We start from the raw sequence: 21,786 nt of genomic DNA on the forward strand, positions 1-21,786 counted from the left end.
GATTTTAAGCTAACATGTTTGGAAGGTGAGCAGAGCCTGACCCTCCTTTTCACAAAAATCAGTGCTACATTGTGGTGGACCCCTGCACCAAATGGTAAAACTTTGCGCCTTTATGAATGAAGCTGCTGTAAGTAGGACTATTAGTAACTTTTAAAAATTATCACTATCCAAAGCATCATTTGAACTACACGTAAAGGTGAAATTTTGACACTGTACCTTGGAAATGTTGCTGACCCCAGTTCTATGATGGTAGAGCCTACTTTGTAATGGAAGTCTTATTTTTAAGAAATATTGCATTAAAGGCAAGTATTTGGACTGCTCTCTCCATGTGAAGTATGTCCAACTCATCTATTTCAAGAGTAAATCAGGTTTCATTCATGGAGGAGATGGCTTATTACTTCATAGAAAAGGCAACTTCCCTTCCTGGTTATAGACTTTGAAGGGAACCATAACAAACAATGGTCACTCTAAAATTATTTGGCTCAAGCATCCTTAGGACCCTGTGTGTTTAAAAAAAAACAAAAACAAAAACAAAAACAAAAAAAAAAAAGCAGCAGGGAATAATATCATAGTTGAGTTTTGGGTCCAGAAAACAAATATTTATTGCAAACTATTACATCTAATAAGAAGTATTGACTAAGATGTAGGATTTAAAGTAAATTATATAAGGCACTTTAAGCAAAATATATTGCACAGAAAAAAGCAGCTTTTTTGGGTGGCATTTAGCTGTCTTGTGGGCTTTTGTAGCTCAGGAGCTGAGCATATTTTTCTGTATGTGCCCGGAATATCTTCCTTGAGAAGTTGTAGGAAAAATATTTAAAAGCCAAAAGGTTTGCTCTACTGCTGCTGGGGTCCATACCAAACTACAAAAGTACCAAAAACCAGGGTTGGAATGAAAGAAGCCAAACATTTTTCTTCTCGATCAAGCCCTTTGTACACTGTGCATTAAAGAAGGTTTTTTAAGTGTAGTGGTCATATGGGCTGAGCTGCTTGGTAGTGTTTTGCCATGCCAAATGTTTGTGCTCAGTTCTGTTTGCTTTTTGAGGAACATGCAGCTTGTACAAGTACTCTTGATGAAAGGGAAAAAGAAGTGTTGTTATTGTGCCCAATAAGAATTAGTGGTGTCTAGCTTCCAATCCATTTTAGTGAGTCTTTTCTTGTGGGTTTGGCAGTTAACGCTTGACCAAAAGAGTAAATGTTAGGGAAAACAGGGATCCTCAGGTTTACGATAAATGTAAACAATCCTTGTTGGGGGGAAAAAAAAATCAGTATTATGATGTCTTTATAAGAGTATCCTGTGTTACGATAACTACTTATTTTTTAACCTCCAACTCATGTTAACCTGTGTTTTTTAATATTAATTTATAGGTGTTTGCCTCACTAATGAAGGACAACAAAGAAGGGGACAAGAACCATAGTCCAGCACTGAGAAGCTAATCTCCATAATGTTAAGGTCTATTGACATTACAAAAATGACTTGATTTTAAAAAGGAATTATTACATCATTTTTACATGAAAACCACTACACAGAAAAGCTTAAGAAACACAAGGAAAGACAGTATTTGACTGAGGACAGTGGTAGAAACTGATAATCTTCACCCTCTTGCCAGTATTAAGTAGCTTTTTGTGTGAAGAATTGTTTTCACAGAGAGCAAAATACTAAAACTTGTGAAACCGAGAAAGTGGGTAATAGATATTTAATATTTAAAAAGAATCTGCTTAATGCAATAAACATTTGTAATAACTTTTTGTTGGTACTTACAAAATTTTGAGGCATACATTTTTTTTTTACAAATACCACAAAGGCACTTTTTTGAGGGGAGTGAGGAAAATGTTAAATAAGGTCCAAGAACTGCTATCTGAACCGAACATTGGTACAAATATTACCTCCACAATTAACCAGTGAGAAATATTGTGGACCAAATGAGTTTATTTAGGTATGTTTGTACTAGATAATAGAACACATTGGGGTATGTCATATTTAGCTCACTTCAGTTGTAGATTCAGTCTTCAGCTTAGGTAAATTTAACTCAGGGGCCATAGAAATTTTACGCCCAGTCCTGCTACAAATTAAGCCAGTAGCAAAAGTCCAGGCCTATTATTTGTAGTGTCCATGTACACTGAAATAAAATGTAATGATAGCATAGATAAGTAAGATATATTGGTGCTATAATGGATAAAATCATAATGAAGGCATGCATTTGTGTAAGCTAGCTTACCAAAAATATGTCCAGGTTCCCTTGGCTTGGACTTGGATGGCTACTCTGTGCTGCCATATCTTCGGTCATGTTACCTGAACTAGCTAGAGTAAAGCTAGCACATGTATGTTTACCTGTGCTATCATTACACCTTATTTAAAGTGCACCTAAATAAAAGATGCTTTCAGTCATTTATTTTCTGAAGAGTTGAGTGTGCATCTTACATTAAAGTCAAATTATGTGGGTATTCCATGAATAGCTATTTACCACCAAAAGTTTTTATCTTGCTTAACCATTACTAATTGTTCACTTTTTTGCTTGATGATAAACACTAATGAAACAAACTACTGATACTAGCCTCTGTGGCTAGTTCTACATTCACACCTAAAGCTTGGCAGCTTGATACAAATGAGCAGTCTTGAAAATGTAAAATGGCTTCTCATTTGCATATTCACAGAAGAAAAGTAGTAGTGAAGACTTGGTGGTTCTGGCAAAAACCCCTTCTGTTGCAAGACTCTTATGACTGGAAAAAGTCATAGATAGTGGGCTGCTACAAAGGTGGTTTTTTGCCAGCAGAGCCATGCCTTCATTGCTTGTGTTCTGCCTGGAATAGGCAAATGAGCGCCTCGGATATGTAAATGAGCAGCTATTTTGCATTTTCAAGACTGCTCATTTGCATCAAGCTGCTGGCATTAAGGTGAGTGTAGTACTAGCCTGTATGTTTTAACGAGCAATAGAGCCTCAAATGTATTCAGTCCACACAAATTCTGGTGGGGGTGGGGGGAAGGGAGGGGAAAAAGATGAAATAGTTTTTGGAACTTTAATGGTGTGCAATATTGAAAAAAATCGAAGAAGCATTATTGTTTGGCAATACTTTTTTCTTTTATTTGTATGAGAAATAAGATCATATGGTACATGCCACACAAGCAGGAATTTTCAATATTTCCCTAGTCTCTAAAACGATGTAGAACACAACTTTCAATCTTAAGGATTAGAAATTGAAAACAGATAGTATTGCAGGTATCTGACACTTGCTCTTTCAGAGTCCATTTTTGATAGTATTTAATGTAAATAAATTGCTTACCTGTGACTTTTGTAATAGGTTCTTCTGTGGAAATAAAATCAGATTATTACATTTTTAAATTTGGGAGGTTTTTTCAGTTGTCCAGTGTTTTAAAAGCAGTCTGCATAAGTTGTTCTGGTTAAAGGTTTGAATTACAGTGTGGCAGAACTTTTATGTTGCTATATGGCTTAAAACTACATTTGAATATACTTCTCATAACATACAGTTTAAAGTTAAAATGTCAGATTTTTTTCTTATGTATTCACTACTTTAATTGGATCCAGTTTGTCTTTTGAGTTCTGTTGTACAGTTTTCTTACTTTTCAAGTATAAACATGTATATAAAATTGTAAATAGAAGGGATCTAGCCTTCACTTAAGGACCACTAGTAAAAATTACTGTGTAAATAAAACTCATTGGCAGAACAAGTACTTGAGTCTTTATTTGTGTTTGGGGCATCTTTAATACAGCAGAAAACGGTTGCCTAAAGAACTTTTCAATCTGAGTTGTACCCAGAGGAGTTCTTGTGATAATGGGCTTTTCTTGTAGTGAGGAAAATTGAAATAATGTACAGTAGTGCCTCAATTTATGTGAGGGTTAAGTTGGGGGGCAGTTTTTCCCTGGTGGAATGCATGTTCTGCAACTGGGGGAGCGAGCAGCAGGGGTACCTGGAGCTCCTTTTGAAAGGTTAGTCCTGGGGTTGTGGGGGACAGGTGAGGGAGCTTAAGCCTGGTAGTGGGTTGGGGCTGTGGGAGTGAGGCAGGAGGTTAAGCCTGGGGTGGGCTGGAGCCACACATGGGGAGTGGTGGTTGAACTGGGGCAGTAGGGGAGGGGGGTTAAACTAGAGCCACATGGGGGAGGGACTGTTGAACTGGGGTCAGGGAGGGTTGAGCTTGAGCCAAGTGCGGGGTGAGCTGAAGCCATTCTCAGGTCATAAGCAGGGGGGGTGGGGGGGGGTTTGAACTGGGGCTGGGGAGAACAAGATTTTGAGTTGTGCTTAACTTGTGCCATTAAATATACATAGTGGGACCTTTGGATACTACTGTAATTTAAATGAGGTGGTATTGATCTGAGTGCTAGTTTGCTGGTGACCGAGGCTGGGGATGTGAGGAATGGAAGCATTCCCACTTACTGTCCTGTCCCTGGATCATTGATGGAGCTGGAGTCAAGGGGTATTTTGCTGTTTTGCTTAATAGGTGTGTTAGCTGTGTTCCAGGGCGAGTTTAGGGGATGGGAAAACTCAGTAACTGTATTTCATTGTTGACCCAAAGGTACATATTCAGTTTATTCTGATAAGGGGTTACTTTTCTGATAGCATGAAGTGGTGAAAATCAGACTGTTGTTATCGCCAAACTGTTCTAAGTCAAGGAAATGGTGACACTTTGGACAGGAGGTCAGGTGGCTACTTTTCCTCTGTGAAGGGAACGGATTTAAGTGGCTGAGCTATCCACTATATAGAAGTGGGTGCTTTCTGATGAGTTTGCTAGAATGTTGGAAATACTGATTTGTTTCACCTTGTCATTTTTGTTTAGGACATGACTTAATAGGATAAGGGTATAGATGCTGGAACTAGGGGTACAAGGACTGCTGGCTTGGTGATTTCCATTCATATAGTGTGTTTATATAGTTTGGTTCACCGACTCTCATAATGTCCATTATAGAAATTGTTCTGGCATCACTGGGTTAGGGTGGCATGTTCTCTAGCACCAGCAAACTTTTTCCCCCATCTGGGTTGAAGTAAACACGGAACAGCATGGCCTTGTTTTATAGGGAGTTGTTTCTGATTAAGCAACGAAGGGTCCTGTGGCACCTTATAGACTAACAGAAAAGACTTTTCTGTTAGTCTATAAGGTGCCACAGGACCCTTCGTTGCTGCTACAGATCCAGACTAACACAGCTACCCCTCTGATACTTGGTTTCTGATTAAGGCTCCCTCTGGCCATACAGCCTGGAACAGGTGTGCCCCCACCTATTAGGGTTGCCATATTTGAACTTTCAAAAAAGAGGACATGCTCCTTCTCAGGAATATCTGTGCATGGGTAGCTAGCAACTCAGCCTGTGTTACACAGGAGGCGAGTGGGTAGATAAGATACCCTTTCTCAGGGGTGTGCTCCTTTGAAAGTTCAAAGGGGGGGAAACTTACCCTAGCCGCAGCTAATCAGACACCACTGTAGGGGGATAGAAGCCAGCCACCGACTGGTTCGCCCAAACAGCCCCTTGGGCAGGCACTCTGATATGGGCTGTTGCTGGAGCTGTCCCTGCGTCACAGGGTGTGCAGAGGCGACCCCGTGTTCTTTATGCAGGCTGCTGCAGCCCAACCCAGCCCGCTGGTAGCCGTGGATTGGCGGTGGGCGACTCGGCCTGGGACCGGCACTATTAAAGGCCCGGGGCTGGGCGGGTGGTGCTCGCTTGCAGCCGCCAGAGGCCGCTGTGAGGCAATTCAGCCTGGCAGCCGCGCAGCACTTCCGGGCCAGTGCAGCCGTGCCGCTGCACGTGTGTCCTGAGCGCCGCCAGCCCCCGCCATGAAGCCGGTGAGAGGCCCGGCCCGCGGCGGGACAGGGCGGGGGACTGGGTGTGTGGAGGGCGGCCGGCGGTAGCTCGCTGCTGGGTGGGAGGGAGGCTCGGGCGGGGGCGAGGGCGAGGGGTAAGCTCGGCGTGCAGGGGAGAGCGGGGGGTGGGGCAGCGGGAGAGGGCCCGGAGCCGGCGCGGTGAAGGCGCCAGCCGAGCCGAGCCGGCCCGGGCTGACGTGGGGCGGGGGCAGCGCGGCGCGCGTGAGTCGCACGGGCTCGACGGGCAACTTACGCCCTCGGCCCGCGCTGCTTCTCCAAGCCGGGAGTTGAGTGCAAAGGGCCGGGGCCTGGTTCCCCGCGAGCCCGCACCGATAGCGGCCGCAGCTCCAGCTCCCCGCGGCAGTGCCGGAGCCCAGGTGAGAGAGGAAGGTGAGGAGCGGGGCGAGGCTGGTGGATGGGCTACGCCCCCTGTGAAGCGGCAGGGCTGGCGCCTTTCCTCTCGGCTGCCTTAGCTCTCCTGGGGAGCCAGGGGCTCCTTCCCGTCGGCCACAACGTGTTCGCCTCTCACGTGCTACGTGACTGTTTATTTGTGCACCTACAGGCTAACGGGGCTACCTCCCTGCCTCCGAGGTAGCGCACAGAACCGAGCTTCGAAGGTTGCTGCTGGTAAAAATTAACTGGGGCATTTGTTGTGTTACCCATGGCACGTAAGCCCCCTTACTCGTCAACTAAGACTCCCTTATGTTACATAGCTTATCCTAGGAAGAGGTCACATAACATATCAGTGTAGTCACATTTCTGTATGCAAGTCTGAAACCACAATAAGGGGGGTAGTGGTAGTTTGAATGTCGCACGTTCATGGAGCTGTCCTATCATGGCTTTTCTAATGATCCTTCCTAAAACAGGGAGGCTAAATACGTGCTATATAGAACTATATTTAAACTGTAACAGAGAGGGAACCCTGCTAGTCTATACACTGTCAAAACAAAAAAGCAGTCAAGTAGCACTTTAAAGACTAGCAAAATAGTATATTAGGTGAGCTTTCATGGGACAGACCCACTTCTTCAGACCAGAACAGTTCTGAAGAAGTGGGTCTGTCCCACGAAAGCTCACCTAGTAAACTATTTTGCTAGTCTTTAAAGTGCTACTTGACTACTTTTTGTTTTGATATATTTGAACTGCTTTGTTTTTTGGTGCTGAATATTTTTATAGAACTAAGGTTGTTCAGAAAAATGTTTATGTGAAATCTATGACCCATTTTTTCCAGGTTATTCTACTTAATGCAGTTAATTTTTTTCATTAAGAATTGTGTATACTTAAACGTAAACACAGAAATGTCTGTTCACAATAAATTAGTTATCCAGCACTGTCTCTTTACACAATAAATTAGTTATCCACCACTGTGTTCGTGGCTTTAGATTGACTGGTTTAAAATTGTTCACTTAAATATTAGTGAAATGTTTTTCTAAACAAAAATAAACATGAATTGGTTAACTGAAGTTTTCTATTGATTTACAGAGAAAAAATAAGAAACGAGTTCCAAGCTTTCGCAAGTTGTTGAAAACTAGTAAAGTAAAACTTGACAACAAGTTAAAGAATAAACAGTTTAAGCAGCAGAGCACTGCCAAGAAATACCGAAAAGAACAAAGAAAACTTAGGCAGGCTGTCAAAGATGTTACATCTAGAACATCTGTTCCATTGGAAGAATGCAAGAACAAGTATGCGGGTGAGTGCTTGAGTGATGTCGTGAATTTAGCAAGATTTTGGGTCTGTTTTGTATAGATAGAGAACTACAAGTAAGTATGACCGTGTAATTTACATCTAGTGAAACCAGAACTGAACACAATGGTTACAATTTGTTCTTTATTCTGGTATTGCCATTAGTGAACCTGTACAGGTTCTTGAGCCTTGGCTTTCCTTTTTATAGGTTATCAGTTAATTCTTTGTCATGCTATCAATGGCTTACGTGCATGAAGTCTGAGAATTGTAATAATGCTTACATTTTTTATGCAAGAATAAAACACTATGCAGTGCTTTATAAAATGTGCTGCAGGAAAAGAATGACATCAGAGTTTCTCTAGAAAAACACATTTAGGTTTTAATATTCACACAGTATTTTTTACTCTTGAGGTCTCTGACTTTTCATATGAGTGGCTGCATAGATTGTTCTCTGGACCAGTTTATGTGAAGTACTATGTTTGGAAACTGCAATGTTCATCTTTGTGTCTCCAGTTTCAAACTGGATTCTAATTTTTCTGACTGTGTACATTTCCATAGACACAGATTCAAATTCTGTCTTGATTCAAATGTTATCTTGAACCAGTTTTTATTATTATTTGGAACCTGAATTTCTAACTATGCTATCTTTTTAGAACAAGTCAGTATATTACTTAAGCACGTAAAAATTCTTCATGTAGATTCCTTGATTCCAGAACTTTCACATGGTATGATTCAGGCTGCACTTGTACTAGGTTTTTAATTTTCTACTTCTGTAAAAGAGAATAAAAAAATACTTTCCCAACACTAGAAATATGAAGGAAATAATTAATTTGGCATACTGCCCCAAGTTAAATCCTTCTAAATGAAACCATTCTTCAAAGTCAGGTTAAATGAGTCAGCAATGTAACACAAACATCATTTGGGCGTATATTTGCGGTAGTGTTGTAAGTAAGGACGTGTCTACACTGGTAAGGTACTGCTCTGTAACTTTCTTGCTTGGGGTGTGAAAAAACACCCCTATCAACCACCCGAGTTCAGCAAGTTATAGCACTGCAAATTGACAGTGTAAACAGGCTCTGTTAGTTACTCCCCTTGAGGTGGTTTACTTAGATCACTTGGAGAGCTCTCTCCCAGTGCTGTTGCTTTGAACACAGTGCTCCATTAAAGTGCTGCCATGGCTGCGTTTCAATCTTAAAGGTGTAGGCAAAGCCTAGGACCTAAGCCACCAACCCCGAACCTGGTGTTGCATCTTCCCTATATATGGAGATAAACATCACATAGAGCTGGAAGGGACCTCTGGAGGTTATCGAGTCTAGTCCCCTGCTTTCTTGGAGGGAACAAGCACCATCCCAGACAGATTTTTTTTTTTTAAATCTCTTTGCCCTATACCCCTAAATGGCCTCCTCAAGGATTGAGCTTACAAACTTGGGTGTAGCAGGCTAATGCTCAAACCACTGAGCTGTCCCTCCCCTTCTTTCCCATCCAGTCACCCCACCCTGAGCCTGCTGCTGCACCACCCTCCCTTCCAGACCTCATACCCCCATCATGCTCATCGGCAGCCCCCTCCCACACACCAAACCCTGAATCTCTCACTTTGGTTCCATCCCCAGCCTCCAGAAGAATTAATCTGGTTTGGAGGAAGCTCTAAATCTTGGTCCCCCACTTTTTCTACCCATGTATGTGGCTGTATCTTGAAGGGAGTGAGATATCTTGGTCAGGGGCCCCAACAGTGAGTTGTGGTTTTTTGGGTTTTGTTTCTCACCTTTATGTGGCTCCCGACTGATTTTTTTCTGTGGGTCATTGACCCTGACCCAAAAAAGGTTTCCCACCCGCGAATTCTAAATAATGATTATGGAGCTAGGAAGACTTAAGGCTCTCATTTTGCAAATACTGATGAAAGTGAGTGACACTACTCACAGGAGTAAGCCTGTTCTTGTGAGTGAGTGTAATTACAGGAATAAAGTATCGGAGAGGTAGCTGTATTAGTCTGTAGCTTCAAGAACAAGAAGTCTTGTGGCACCTTGTAGACTAACAGCTATTTTGGAGCATAAGCTTTTGTGGGCAAAGACCTGCTTCATCAAATGCATGAGTAGGGGGATGGTTTGAGGGGTATTTAAAGAATAGGGTCCCAAAAAAAAGGGAGGGCCAGAGCTGACAGTAGCATATTTAAGGGTGGCGGTCCTGAAACAAAGAAATTTTGGAAATCAAATGGAGAGAGAAATCTCTGAGTTGCAATTAATTTTCAAATATGACTCCATTAACCAAATATTAAACAGAGACTGGGAGTGGCTCGCAGCTTCTCCGCCCTGGGTGTTAAGATCTCCCCATTAGACTCTGACAATGGCTCATATCCCCCTGTCTGTTCTGACTTGTTTTTTCCTCTTTTGATACCTACTATTGACAATGGGCCATTTCCACCTTGCTGAATAGACCTTATCAGCTCTGGCCCTCCCATTTTCTGGGACCCCACTCTTTAAATACCCCTCTGAAACCAACCCCTCCCCCCCAACTCATGCATGTGATGAAGCGTGTGTTTGCCCACAGAAGCTTATGCTCCAAAATAGCTGTTAGTTTGGAAGGTTTAACAAGACTTTTTGTTGTACAGGAATAAAGTTCAGCATGTGTGTAGGATTGGGGTTGGAGTGTGGAGCTGAGATGGACAGATGTGCAGGAAAGGTGCATTTTCAGTTTGCATGCAAGTGTTGTGGCTCATTTGTCTGTCTATTGTCCTCTGATACAGCAGAAAGAAAGGAGGAAGAGGAGGAAGAGGAAGCTCTTCCACTGGATATGATGGATGAAGATGACCTGAAATTAATGGAAGATTTGGCTCAAAAAGCATCATTTGTAACAAGAGACATTTCTTCTAGGTAAGTATTCTCACATACCCTTACAGTTCATAAGATGATGACAGGTTAATAAATGCTTCCAATTTTAGACTTTGCTTGTTCTTGTCACACATTTTCTGTTAACACATTCATTAACACTATTATCTCTACCTCCTAATACTGGGAAATTACTTGTCTGCACAGTTACCCTATCTTGGCTCCTTTGTGCGAGCCAGATGTAATCCCCAAAGCTCAGGATGTCTTTTGGCTCCTGCAGTAAGTGACAGCAGCTGGGGAGAAGGAACCAATCTCCTACTTGTGGTCACATTATCTCCTTGACTTCAGCCACTGTCTTTTGAACATTTTAAGTCAATTCCTAGTTGAATTGGATGCAAAGGCCTCCCCTTCAATGTTAAGCAAATTATCAGAATAGTTTGAAAAAAATGTTTAAAATGCAATGACAGCAAATTTGTAGGCAGGTACAACACTGGGAGCGGGGAGAGTACTTCTCAGATATGTGTTGGGAGTGAGTGAAAATCGTGGAAGATATCATCTCCAGAGAAATGGAAATGTAATTTTCCATTTCCTGAAATATGTATGCAGGATTGTCAGTCCTACAGAGGAGTGGAATTATAGGGTCTTTTCTTTATTTCTTAGCAATGTGTTTTGGCAATCAGTAGGAAATTCTATTACCGTGGGGGCTGCGAAGTTTATAGCTTGGTCTAATTTCTAGTGTAAACTCAACTTTTCCATTTAACGGATTATATAAAAATTGCTCCTTACTTTCTATTTCAAACTCATGCATCGGTCAGAGGACTTCCTTTTAGAAAACGAAATACGGTTTTGGAGTTAATTTTGACTTTTTAAAAAGAGTAAGAAATTTTTTGCTTCCAGTACTTATTTATCCGTATCCTAATTCAAGTGATTTTATTAAGTTTATAAACTATTAATCAGTAATGTAGACAAGTTTTTGAAATCTACTGTATATTTGAGAGAATGTGTGCAGTTGTCCATCTCTTGAGTCCTAAACAGCAAGCGCTAGGACCATCAGCTTATCTGGTTTGATTCTGCCAAGACAATAGGGCGTGCATGGAGTGCAGTTGTTTCTGAAGTGGAAAGGGAGGGGTGCGATAGCAAGCACCGTTATATTCACAAATGATCACGGGGGGGCAGCAATCACAGCGGACCGTTAGACCCCATAATGTCCTCAGGGGAGCAGCAAGTGCACCAGCCTTGGCGAGCAGCCACTGGCCAGCAGCTCAACTCTGATCGCCCTGGTCTGCTCCAGGGAGCAGTTGTCAGATGACCAGCAGCACCCCCTCCCCGCCAGGTTATCTAGTGAGCCCCCGCGACCTCCTTTCCTCTTGCTCTGAGTCCCCCACTCCTGGCCCTTCCTCCTGCACCCCCAACCCCTTCCTTGAGGGCCCACAAGGACCTGAGCAACACCAGGTAAATCCTCTGGTATGCTAAAAAGTAATCTTTGAAATACAAAGTTATAGCTCTCCTGTATTCTGTCATGCTCTGCAACATGCTGTATCTGGTTTACAAATCGTTAGTTAAGATACATAATTTCCAACTGTATAACAGAGGAGCTGAAAAATAAAATCATACAAAACTCTGAAGGCATGCTTATTTATGGAATGACATTGTGCAAGCTGTAGGTCTTTTAATTTTACTTTAAGGCACTTTAAATTGTTGACATAAATATTAGAAAATTATCTACTTTGCCGTTTTTTTTTCTTTAACTTTCCGAGGCTACGTCTACACTAGCCAAAAACTTCGAAATGGCCTTCATATGGCCATTTCGAAGTTTACTATTGAAGCGCTGAAATACATATTCAGCACCTCATTAGCGTGCGGGCAGCCGCGGCACTTCAAAATTGACGTGGCTCGTCCAGACGGGGCTCCTTTTCGAAAGGACCCCAGCTACTTCGAAGTCCCCTTATTCCTATCTTCTCACAGGAATAAGGGGACTTTGAAGTAGGCGGGATCCTTTCAAAAAGGAGCCCTGTCTGGACGAGCCATGTGGCGGCGAGCTGCGTCAGTTCCGAAGTACCGCGGCCGCCCTCATGCTAATGAGGCGCTGAATATGTATTTCAGCGCTTCATTAGTAAACTTCGAAATGGCCATTTTGAAGTTTTTGGCTAGTGTAGACACGGCCCTAGTTTTTCTAAACTGCACACAGCATTTTCCAGTTGAAAAAATTCCCCATTCTTCTGCCTTTTATGCTTACCAACTGTGAAAAATTCTTAGAAACATCTTGCTGTTTGGCCAAGATTCACCTGCAGTTAGACACCTCCACTACAAAATGAAGTTGAATTTATTGAAGTTGACTTTTTACTTCTAGATTTTATAAAGTTGAAGCAGTGTCTGCAACTGTCAAGAAAGTCGACATAGCTAATAAGGCAGTGGAGACATGCTATGTTCCACTCCATCAGCAATACATTGTGGGTACCTATCCTACAGTGCCTGTTACCCTGTTGAATTCTGGGGTTTTGTCCTAGTGACTTATGGGTAAAAAATGTGCTGCAAGTGCTTGCAGGTGTCTGATGTCATCACCCCAGAGTGCAATGCATATCTCCTCTCTCCGCCCCCACTGAAAAACAAAGGGCCAGACCAAAGAATTTTGCACCCTTTTTCAGGCTGTTTTTGAAAAGTCTGCCCCAGCTTATGCCACTGCAGTGCTCTAGTATGGATCCTCAGCAACTTATAGCCATTGCACAGTGCGTTACGGCCACTTCCTGAGGTGTTGTGCAGTATTTAATTAACGAGAGCTAGTGGGAGGATAAGATGGAGGCGGATGATTTGGATGATATTGAAGAAATGAATAACAGGAAAGCAGGACTGCAAGCTGCCCTGGATGTATTGCTTGCAGTGGAATACCCATTCTGGAGATGTGAACCAGCACACACTGGTGGGACTGCCTTGTTTTGGAGGTCTGGGATGACTGGTGGTGGCTGCAGAACTTCTGCATGCACAAGGCCACTTTCCTGAAAATTTGTGATTTGCTCTCCCCTGCACCAGAGCACTGTGATACCAAAATGAGACCTGCTTTGACAGCTCACAAGCGAGTGGCAATTGCTCTGTGGAAGTTTGCAATGCTTGACAGCTACCAGTCGGTGGGAAATTAATTTGGGGTGGGCACAGCTACAGTGGGGGCAGTGGTGGTGCAGGTAACCAGGGCAGTCTCTGACCATCGATGTGGAAGACTGGACTCTGGGAAATGTGCAGGAGATAGCAGATGGCTTTGCTGGCACGGGGTTTCCTGATTGCGGTGTGGTGATAGGTGGAACGCACATCCCCATCCTGTCCCTGAACCACCTGACCTCAGCATACGTAAAGTGCAAGAGGTACTTCTCCATGGCGTTGCAGGTGTTGGTGGCTCACAAAGGTCGTTTCACTGACATCAACTAGGGATGGTTAGGAAACGTACATGATGCATACATCTTTAGAAATTTAGGTCTGGGAAGAAAGCTGGGACTTTCTTCCCAGACCAGAAAATCAAGACTGGCGAGGGGGAGATGCCCATAGTGATTATGGGTGACCCTGCTTATCCTCTGCTCCCTTGTCTCATAAAGCCATATACAGGCACCCTGGACTGTATCAAGGAGTGCTTCAGCTACAGCAGTGGTTCCCAAACTTTTCAGCGTCATGCCCCCCTTCTGATTTTTGAGAGACCACCATGCCCCCCCCCAACTCTTTTTTACCGTCATCCAACCCCCTTTTAATCAAAAATTCAATTCATAATTTAAAATAAACACAAAAACTTGATATAAAAATGTTACTTAAAATTAAAAACAAGCATGAATAGTGTTTCTTGGCCCAAAAATTTAATAAAAATATAATTTAACATCAGAAACAAAATGAATTTAAAGTGAAGGATGATGCTGCATTTTTTTCACAAGTTGGGAAATCCTAGGTTTGAAAGATGAAAGTGCACAACGTAAATCTTTTTTTACATCCAGTTGATTTCTTTGTTTAGTTTTTAATGTGAGTAAACTTGAAAGGCTTTTTTCACGGGGTCATATTTACAAAAAAGGAAGACTAATATGTGGCACTTATTCCCCAACTTTCAAGTACATTGGGAAATTTTTTATCCAAAATTCCTCCAAGCTTGAGTTTTCAAAATTCTTTTGTGCTTGAATCATACTTTATTTCGAAGCAAAAAAGCGGTCGAGTAGCACTTTAAAGACTAAAAAAATAATGTATTAGGTGAGCTTTCGTGAGACAGACCCACTTCTTCAGACCATGGCGATACTAGAACAGACCCAATATTTAAGGCACAGAGAACCAAAAAACAGTAATCAAGGTGGACAAATCAGAAACAAATCGATCATTCGTGGGTCTGTCCCACGAAAGCTCATCACGTAATAAATTGTTTTGTTAGTCTTTAAAGTGCTACTTGACTGCTTTTTTGTTTTGATAGTATATAGACTAGCACGGCTTCCTCTCTGTTGCTTTATTTCGAGTGCTTGTTCTTGCAATACTTCTGACAATGTCGTGACATCAGCATTGAATGGATTGCTTACTAATTTATGAATGGGGTTGCCAGAAAAGTTGTCTGGAAAATAGCAGATAGCAGACTCAGTGGAGCTGTGCTGCCCCACCCCAAGCTGCGTGCCAAACGTTGATGCCTTAGTGTCCCCCCACCCAGCCCTGGGCCCCTTACTTCCTGCTGGACCTTGACCCCTGCTGGGCTGACACCAGTCCAGCCCCAGGCTGTGATGGCTGGTTCCAGCCCCATGCTGGACATGGCCTGGGCCCCATGGGCACCAGCTCAACTCCAAATGGGCTGCTGGCATGGTTCTAGAGCTGCTGGTGCAGCCCGGGCCCTGCAAGACCAGCTGCAGCCCAGGCTGGGGTATTGGACACTGTGCTGCCCATCCCAACCCGGAGGCTGACTATGGACTGGCCAGGCTAATGGCACAGCCCCCACCTTGCAGGTGCCTGATACAGCCCCAGGTGGCCAGCCGCCAGAGATGCCCACACAAGCCACCCACTCACCTGATCCCTGCGCTGCCAGAGCCAGCCACCAGGGCCAAGCGGGGGCCAGCCACCCGAACCTCACAAACCACCCACCCAATCCTCTCCATTCCCGCAAAATGAGTTCTGTAGTGGGTGTCCCTCTGCAGCTCCAGCATGGAATGCAGGATTTCGGTTTGCTCCTTGATGGCTGTCAGGAGCTCTGCTTAATCCTTGTTCCTACACTGGAGAATGCTTTCCTGCCACTGCTGAATCCACTTTCTGTCATCAGTGACTTTGGCTCTTTGTCTGCCTTCTTATGCTGCTGCAGCATAATGTCTTGTTTGGATCTCTTTTTTGCCCTATTGCAGCAACCTTGTCTCCCCCACTCACGGTGCTTGTTGAAAACAGTGGAAGTCAAATGTAGACAGTGTTCCTTCAAAAGGAAACCCCTGAAGGAAGAAGGACGCTTTTGAAAGCAGACCTACATTTCAAAGGGACTCCATCTACACGGCTCTTTTGGCTTTCGAAAACTACTTCTTTAACAGCAAGCGTCCATTATTCTGGAAATGAACCCCCAACTATGCAAATCAGCACCTAATTTACATTTTTGATTGGCTATTTTTGCATGCCCCTTTTGAAAGCTATGGGACAGTGTAGACATAGCCATACAAGTTAGCAGTCTGAAATGAATGAAAATGCACCAAGTTACAACACCCTGTAAAAGGAAATGGCACATCAGAATATTTTCTGTGACAGATCTTATATTGGTGAGGCTTCTTTCCACTGTTCTCTTCTTATTTTGTTAGTCTTTAAAGTGCTATAGGACTGCCTTTTTTTTTTTTTTTTTTGTTTAAGATATGGTAAACTCTTGAAATACGCGGCTTCAAGTTGCGCGTAACTCTCCTTAATGCAAGTTAAGCACAACTTGAAGCTGCTCTATGGCCCCTTCCCTCAGCCTCACAGCTATCAGCCTGACAGCTGTGCAGCTGGAGGAAAGCAGGGAGAAGGCTTTTAGCTTGCTTAGCTGCCTGCAGCTGCAAGCATCTAGGCATGCTAAAAGCCTTCCTCCTGCTTTCCTCCAGCTGTGCATGGATGGGAGAAGTTAGGCAGAAGGGGCTTTTAGCTTGCCTAGCTGTGGGCAGCTGCAGGTGGCTAGGCAAGCTAAAGTCTTTTCTCTGCCTTCCCCCAGCGGCACAGCTGTCATCCTGGAGGAAGGCAGGGAGAAGCATCCAGAACCCTGGTTGCCCAGCTGCCCTGAGCTGAGGTGGTCAGTTTCCTGGGTCCCCCAAGCAGCCACTCTGGGAGCCAGGAAACTGACCAGCCCTTGTGGGCTGTTATGTTTCCTGGCTCCTGCAAACCCTAGGGGAGCCGGGAACTAGGCTGCAGCCTAGTTTCCTGTCTCCCCTGCCCCGACTTGCATGAAAATTTGAATTACGCTGGTGATGCAAGAACACAATCCCTGTATAAGTTGAGGTTTTACTGTACAGACTAACACAGCTGCTTCTTTGTGACTCTTCTTTGCAGTTTGCTACATATTTGGCCCAAGGTATTTTGATTGATAGTAGCCATGCTAATGAGTTTTCCACAGTTCTTCAAATGGGCATTTCATTCCTCAGTTAAGACTTAATTACACACACATTTTTTCAGTTGAACTTGGACCCCCTTAGCATGGACCCATTTATATTGGCTTAAAAATGTTTGTTTTGGTTTAGATTGTCGGCAAGCAATCCCTTGTCAGTATTAAGGGGTTGTAGCACTGAATTAAATTTTTGTTGTTTTTTTTAAAACTGATTTAGATTATCAGTCCTTAGAAGCCAGCCTGGGGCTAGTGCAGTGATCTTGACAATCACAAAAAGAACTTTGCTGTTTTATTTTTACTTGGAGGTTACAAGTAAAATGTTCAGTTATGAGTTTTATAGTGCATTCTTTTACTTGCTTAGATAAACCACTGTTCTCTTTTTGTTTGATTTCATATCTAAGATTGTTAGACATTGAAGGTGACTGCAAGGGTGGAGATTTTTGTTTATTTTTATTTATAAATAACTAGAGAGGCAACTGAAATTGACACTCAGGGTAAATTCATTTAGTTGCTCTGATTCATGACCTACTGTAATTTTTGGTTAATTGGGTATTGATATAATTGGAGATTCACATTTACTAGAACTGGAAAGGACCTTGGGAGGTCATCTAGTCCAGTCCTCTGCCCTCTTGGCAGGACTCAAGCACTATCCCTAATGTCTACTTGCCCCAATCCCTAAATGGCCTTCTCAAGGATTGAACTCACAACCTGGGGTTTACAGGCTAATGCTCAAACCACTGAGTTAATTGGGGCATTTTATTTTGACTGCATGCTTTGAATGTACTGTTAATGTCTAATGTGTTGATGAATTGCATTGCCTGTTTTGCACTATAACAGTGAACCCGTTCATGCCAAGAAACGAAAACAGGAAAGTGTGATTGACAGATATGAGAAGATGCCAAGGCGCATGCAGAGTGAGCCAGAAAAAGAAATTATTCACCTGCTTCCTATCAAAGACAAAAGTGGCATTATTCCACAAACAATGGAGAAGCTAGGTAAGAAACCAGTACTGGAAGCAACATAACAGAGGCCAATTAGGTTGTATTTTATTCATTTTTTAAAAACTGTTTGTCTAATGTTATGTTTGTAATAGACATTCTGTTGTTGCAGTTGTCAGTGTTGTGCAGAGTGAGGAGGAGGAAGATAGACAAGAAATGAAGGCGGTAGAAGGTAATAAAACATCCTTAGTTTTGCCGTTAGACAACTGAACAATAATTTTTCTGTTTAATAGAATAATTTACCACAGAGTAAGTTCTACTAAGGACGTTCTGGACAAAACAGCTCAGTTTGGTTGTGTCATTTTACACACACAGGGTATGTGTCTACACTGCCCTTCCCTTTCAGAAAGGGCACATAAATGCCAATGAGACACTGATATGAATATTCAGTGCTTCATTTGCAAAGTTGTGCTCACTTGCCACATCAAAAGTGCTGCTTTCAAAATGTAAAATAGCTGTGTAGACAGGGTTCCTTCAAAAGGAAGCCCACCTACATGGCTGTTTTGTATTTTGAAAGCAGCACTTTCTATACGGTGAGTTACCGCAAGTATGCAAATATGACACTGAATAGTTACATCAGTGCCTCAGTATTTTCGATCCACTACATTTACATGCCTCTTCTGAAAGGAGGGACAGTGTAGACGCAGCCAATTTGGCAGTAAGTACTGTCTTGCTTTATGCTTACCTGATGGAATTCCAGGACTTTCAGGAAAAAATGTACTTGTTGATGTCAGAATTAACTTGATTTGATATAATTTCGTTGTGTTGATGTTTCGAGAATTAATGCTTGGGCTAAGCCGTTTGAAAATGTGGTGTCTCTGTCAGCAGTGAGGGACGAAGCCCCATTCTTGATTCAGAAATGAGTGGCTTGCATAATTTGTGGTGGTTTTTTTCCCCCCCAAAACAAAACAAAACAAAAAAATCTTACATGCTTTAACTTCATTTTATCTGTTTTCTTGAGTGTGTATTGCCTTTTAATAATTTTTTTTGACTTGAACTATCAGATGAGAAAAACCCTGAAAGTATAGTATTCAAGTTGCATTTTCTCAAAAAGCCATGATCTTACTTGAAAGATAAGCGCAACTCTAACTCTTAGTTGTGGTTAGAACTGAATGGGAAAATGGTAATTTTATTGATAACCAAACAAAAACAAATTTCAAAATATCAAAATTTCCTGCAAACCAGAAATCCGGAGTGTTTTGGTGAGTGTTAGTTTTGGCAGTCAAAAAACAAAAACAAAAAATCAAAACACACATTTGAGTAAATGAAACAGTCATCTGGAAATGCAAATGGAGTAGTTTACAATGCTATAACATGAAATGGATTGTAATATATTTATATCAAAATACTTCCTTGCAAATTTTCTCTCCAGTCAAGCTGCCAGTGTTTGTTTATGAATTGGATTTGTATGTAGTCTGTCTACACAGCAAAAATTACTTTCAAATTCAAAGCAGACGTGCACTGTGCTCCTTTTTACAAGAGTTATAAACCCAGCTGAGGGAATATTGTGTCTTACCAAGTACCAAACTGTGTATAGGTGTTTTGGAGGTATCTTACATTTTTAAAGGCATTTTGAAAATACTGTATTCCTGGTAGTTTAGCATCTGTCTGCATTTTAGCATGGGGGTATAATTTATGGCTTGAGACGACATACCCATGCTAACACTGATCCAGCTGCTGTGCTAAAAATAGAGTGTAGCCAGAGTTGTATAAGAGGCTAGCCATCCCAAATAGTTATGTAGTGTTTTGGATGTCATGTATTCCAGTACCTACCCACTTCCGCTAGTTATGCTGCCACAGCTGCACTCTATTTTTAGCATGCCAGCTCCGTTAGTGCAAACATGGATTTGCCTCCTTCACCCGGTAATTGTACCCAGCTTGATATACCACCCATGGCAGCTGGGACTCTTCAGTGTGGCCAGAGCAGCCCCCATCTGTGGTGGCCTCTCCAGCAGCCCCATTGCCAGCTGCCATAGGCGGGGGTCTGCTCCAGCCACACTCGAGTGCCCCCTCACCTGTGGTGGCCTTGCGGGGCTGGAGGAAACCCCTGCCCATGCTGGGTGGAGTTAACCTGCTAACTAATAACATCCCTGCATTGCTTCATGTCCTATCATCAGAGGTTAAGGGGAGTGATATTTCTCTCTCCTGCTTATAGCAACCGTTTAATGCTTGAAGGCTGTTGTCGTATGGTTCTGAAAAACCTCTTGAACTGCTTTTGAGTGCTATACTGCTGAACTTTACATAAGGATACTGTATCTAAGTGCCAATTTCAAATGAATAAAGTATCATTTGGCAATGTGTTACTTAAGTGATTTCTCACTTACAGTTAGAGTGGGCACAAACTGGGAAATTTAACTATTACGCTTTATTGTATTAGCATCCAGTGAAGAACCACAGCCTATGCTCACTGGAGAAGAACTGCAAATTCAAAGGAGAAGGAAACTGCAAGAGAAGAAGATACACATTGCAGCCTTAGCAGCGGCCATTCTTTCCGACCCAGAAAACAATGTGAGTAGTGTTAAATGTATGTATGTGGGGTACAGTAAATCAATTACAGGTTTAAACCTCTAATTCGTAACTCTCGTCCAGCAACATCCGTAATCCGTCATGATTTTAGTGAGCCGGTCAAGCACTTGTCATGGGTTTGGCCAAGTTTTCTGTGGTCCCATAAACTTTGTCTCCAGCCACCAGTCCTGCCTCTCAATGTTCTGTGTTGTAATTTACTCCTAAATGCCTTCTAAGACAGGGGTGTTCACAGTAGGGGACTCTTCAGTAGCCATGGAGGCACAGGCAGCTGAAGGAGGGACTTCCAAAGGAAAGGTTTCAGAGCTAAAGTCCCTGGGAATACCACAGCGCCACCGGCTGGATTCAAAGTGGTAGAAACAAGAAAAGTGCAATGAATACTGTAAGGTCACAACATTCGCAAGTTCAACATTTGTGATTTCCGTTCTTCGTGAGCAGCTGCCGCTTCTCTGGGCTCCAGGACTAGGAGTGCCAGCAGCCGCTGCTTCCTTGGGGTTCTGGGGTTGGGAGTGCTGGTGGCTGCTTCCCCAGGGCTCTGAGAGCCATCCAGGGGCATGGTCACTGACTGGCTCCCCACGACTCCGCCACTGGTCTCCCCCTCACCCCACTACTGCCCAGGAGCCCAGCCAGGGTGAAATGATATTTGTGAAATTCAACATTTGCGAGGGTTCTCAACACTAAACCCTCGCGAATGTTGCAACCCTACTGTACTAGCCTTTAGGGCTTCTCTTACTACAGAAAATGGAGGCAGCACTTACCTTGACATGTCTTACAATTTTGCCAAGAAAAAAAAAAGGGTGGGGGGTACAAATTCCAGTGCCCTCTTATCCTATGTTCTGTTCCTACGTCCCTGGCACAGTGTGGAACATGTCTTTTACACATTTTTAAAGCATTTACCTCATGCATTGTGGCAGCTTGACAAGAATAAACAATAGGTAAACCCAGCTGTTCTAAACTGACTAGCCAGCCAGCTAGCTGTTCAGATTCAACAAAATGAGCAAAAGAAATTATTCCAAGGGATAACTGTCTGGGGAAGAGGGAAAGGAGGAAGAATAATTAGAGTGAGATAATGTAATCGCTTTCACATCACTTCCAGGAGATTGCCACTCCCTTCTGGGGTTGGATGTTGGCTTAGGGGACCCTGTTAATTTCAGGGATGAAAATTAGGGCCCGACGTAAGAAGATTGCTCACCTCTGTTCTAAGATGCCAGTAAGCAGTGAAAGTGTTGGTAATATGATGGACAATATTGACCTCCTGTGGTCTGGCAAATTTCCACATTCAGCACCGGTCAGGTCCAGAGGGTGCTGGGCAGGAGAGGTTCAACCTGTAATTGTAAAAATGAGAAGTAATCAAATGAAGTCTGTAACATGCTGTACACCCATGGGAAACCCAAAAGCAGCAGAGAC

The 21,786-nt window shown here is 42.9% G+C and overlaps 2 protein-coding genes across 3 annotated transcripts in view; both read left to right on the top strand.

The window, feature by feature from the left end:
• Positions 1–3,688, top strand: part of TBC1D12 (TBC1 domain family member 12) — an 86,441-nt gene extending 82,753 nt beyond the window's left edge. For both annotated transcript variants that reach the window (XM_074999545.1, XM_074999546.1), the window contains exon 13: positions 1,369–3,688. In XM_074999545.1, coding sequence (XP_074855646.1) covers positions 1,369–1,437 — 69 coding nt within the window. In that variant the 3' untranslated portion in view covers positions 1,438–3,688. The remainder of the gene's footprint in view (positions 1–1,368) is intronic.
• Positions 3,689–5,738: 2,050 nt separating this feature from the next.
• NOC3L (NOC3 like DNA replication regulator) overlaps positions 5,739–21,786 on the top strand; it is a 52,153-nt gene continuing 36,105 nt past the window's right edge. Inside the window, exons 1-6 of the mRNA XM_075000377.1 lie at positions 5,739–5,791; positions 7,289–7,496; positions 10,230–10,356; positions 17,696–17,853; positions 17,969–18,028; positions 20,234–20,364. Coding sequence (XP_074856478.1) covers positions 5,783–5,791; positions 7,289–7,496; positions 10,230–10,356; positions 17,696–17,853; positions 17,969–18,028; positions 20,234–20,364 — 693 coding nt within the window. The 5' untranslated portion in view covers positions 5,739–5,782. The remainder of the gene's footprint in view (positions 5,792–7,288; positions 7,497–10,229; positions 10,357–17,695; positions 17,854–17,968; positions 18,029–20,233; positions 20,365–21,786) is intronic.

The sequence above is a fragment of the Carettochelys insculpta genome, chromosome 7 (genome assembly GCF_033958435.1).
Source record: "Carettochelys insculpta isolate YL-2023 chromosome 7, ASM3395843v1, whole genome shotgun sequence".
Taxonomy (NCBI): Eukaryota; Metazoa; Chordata; order Testudines; family Carettochelyidae; genus Carettochelys; species Carettochelys insculpta.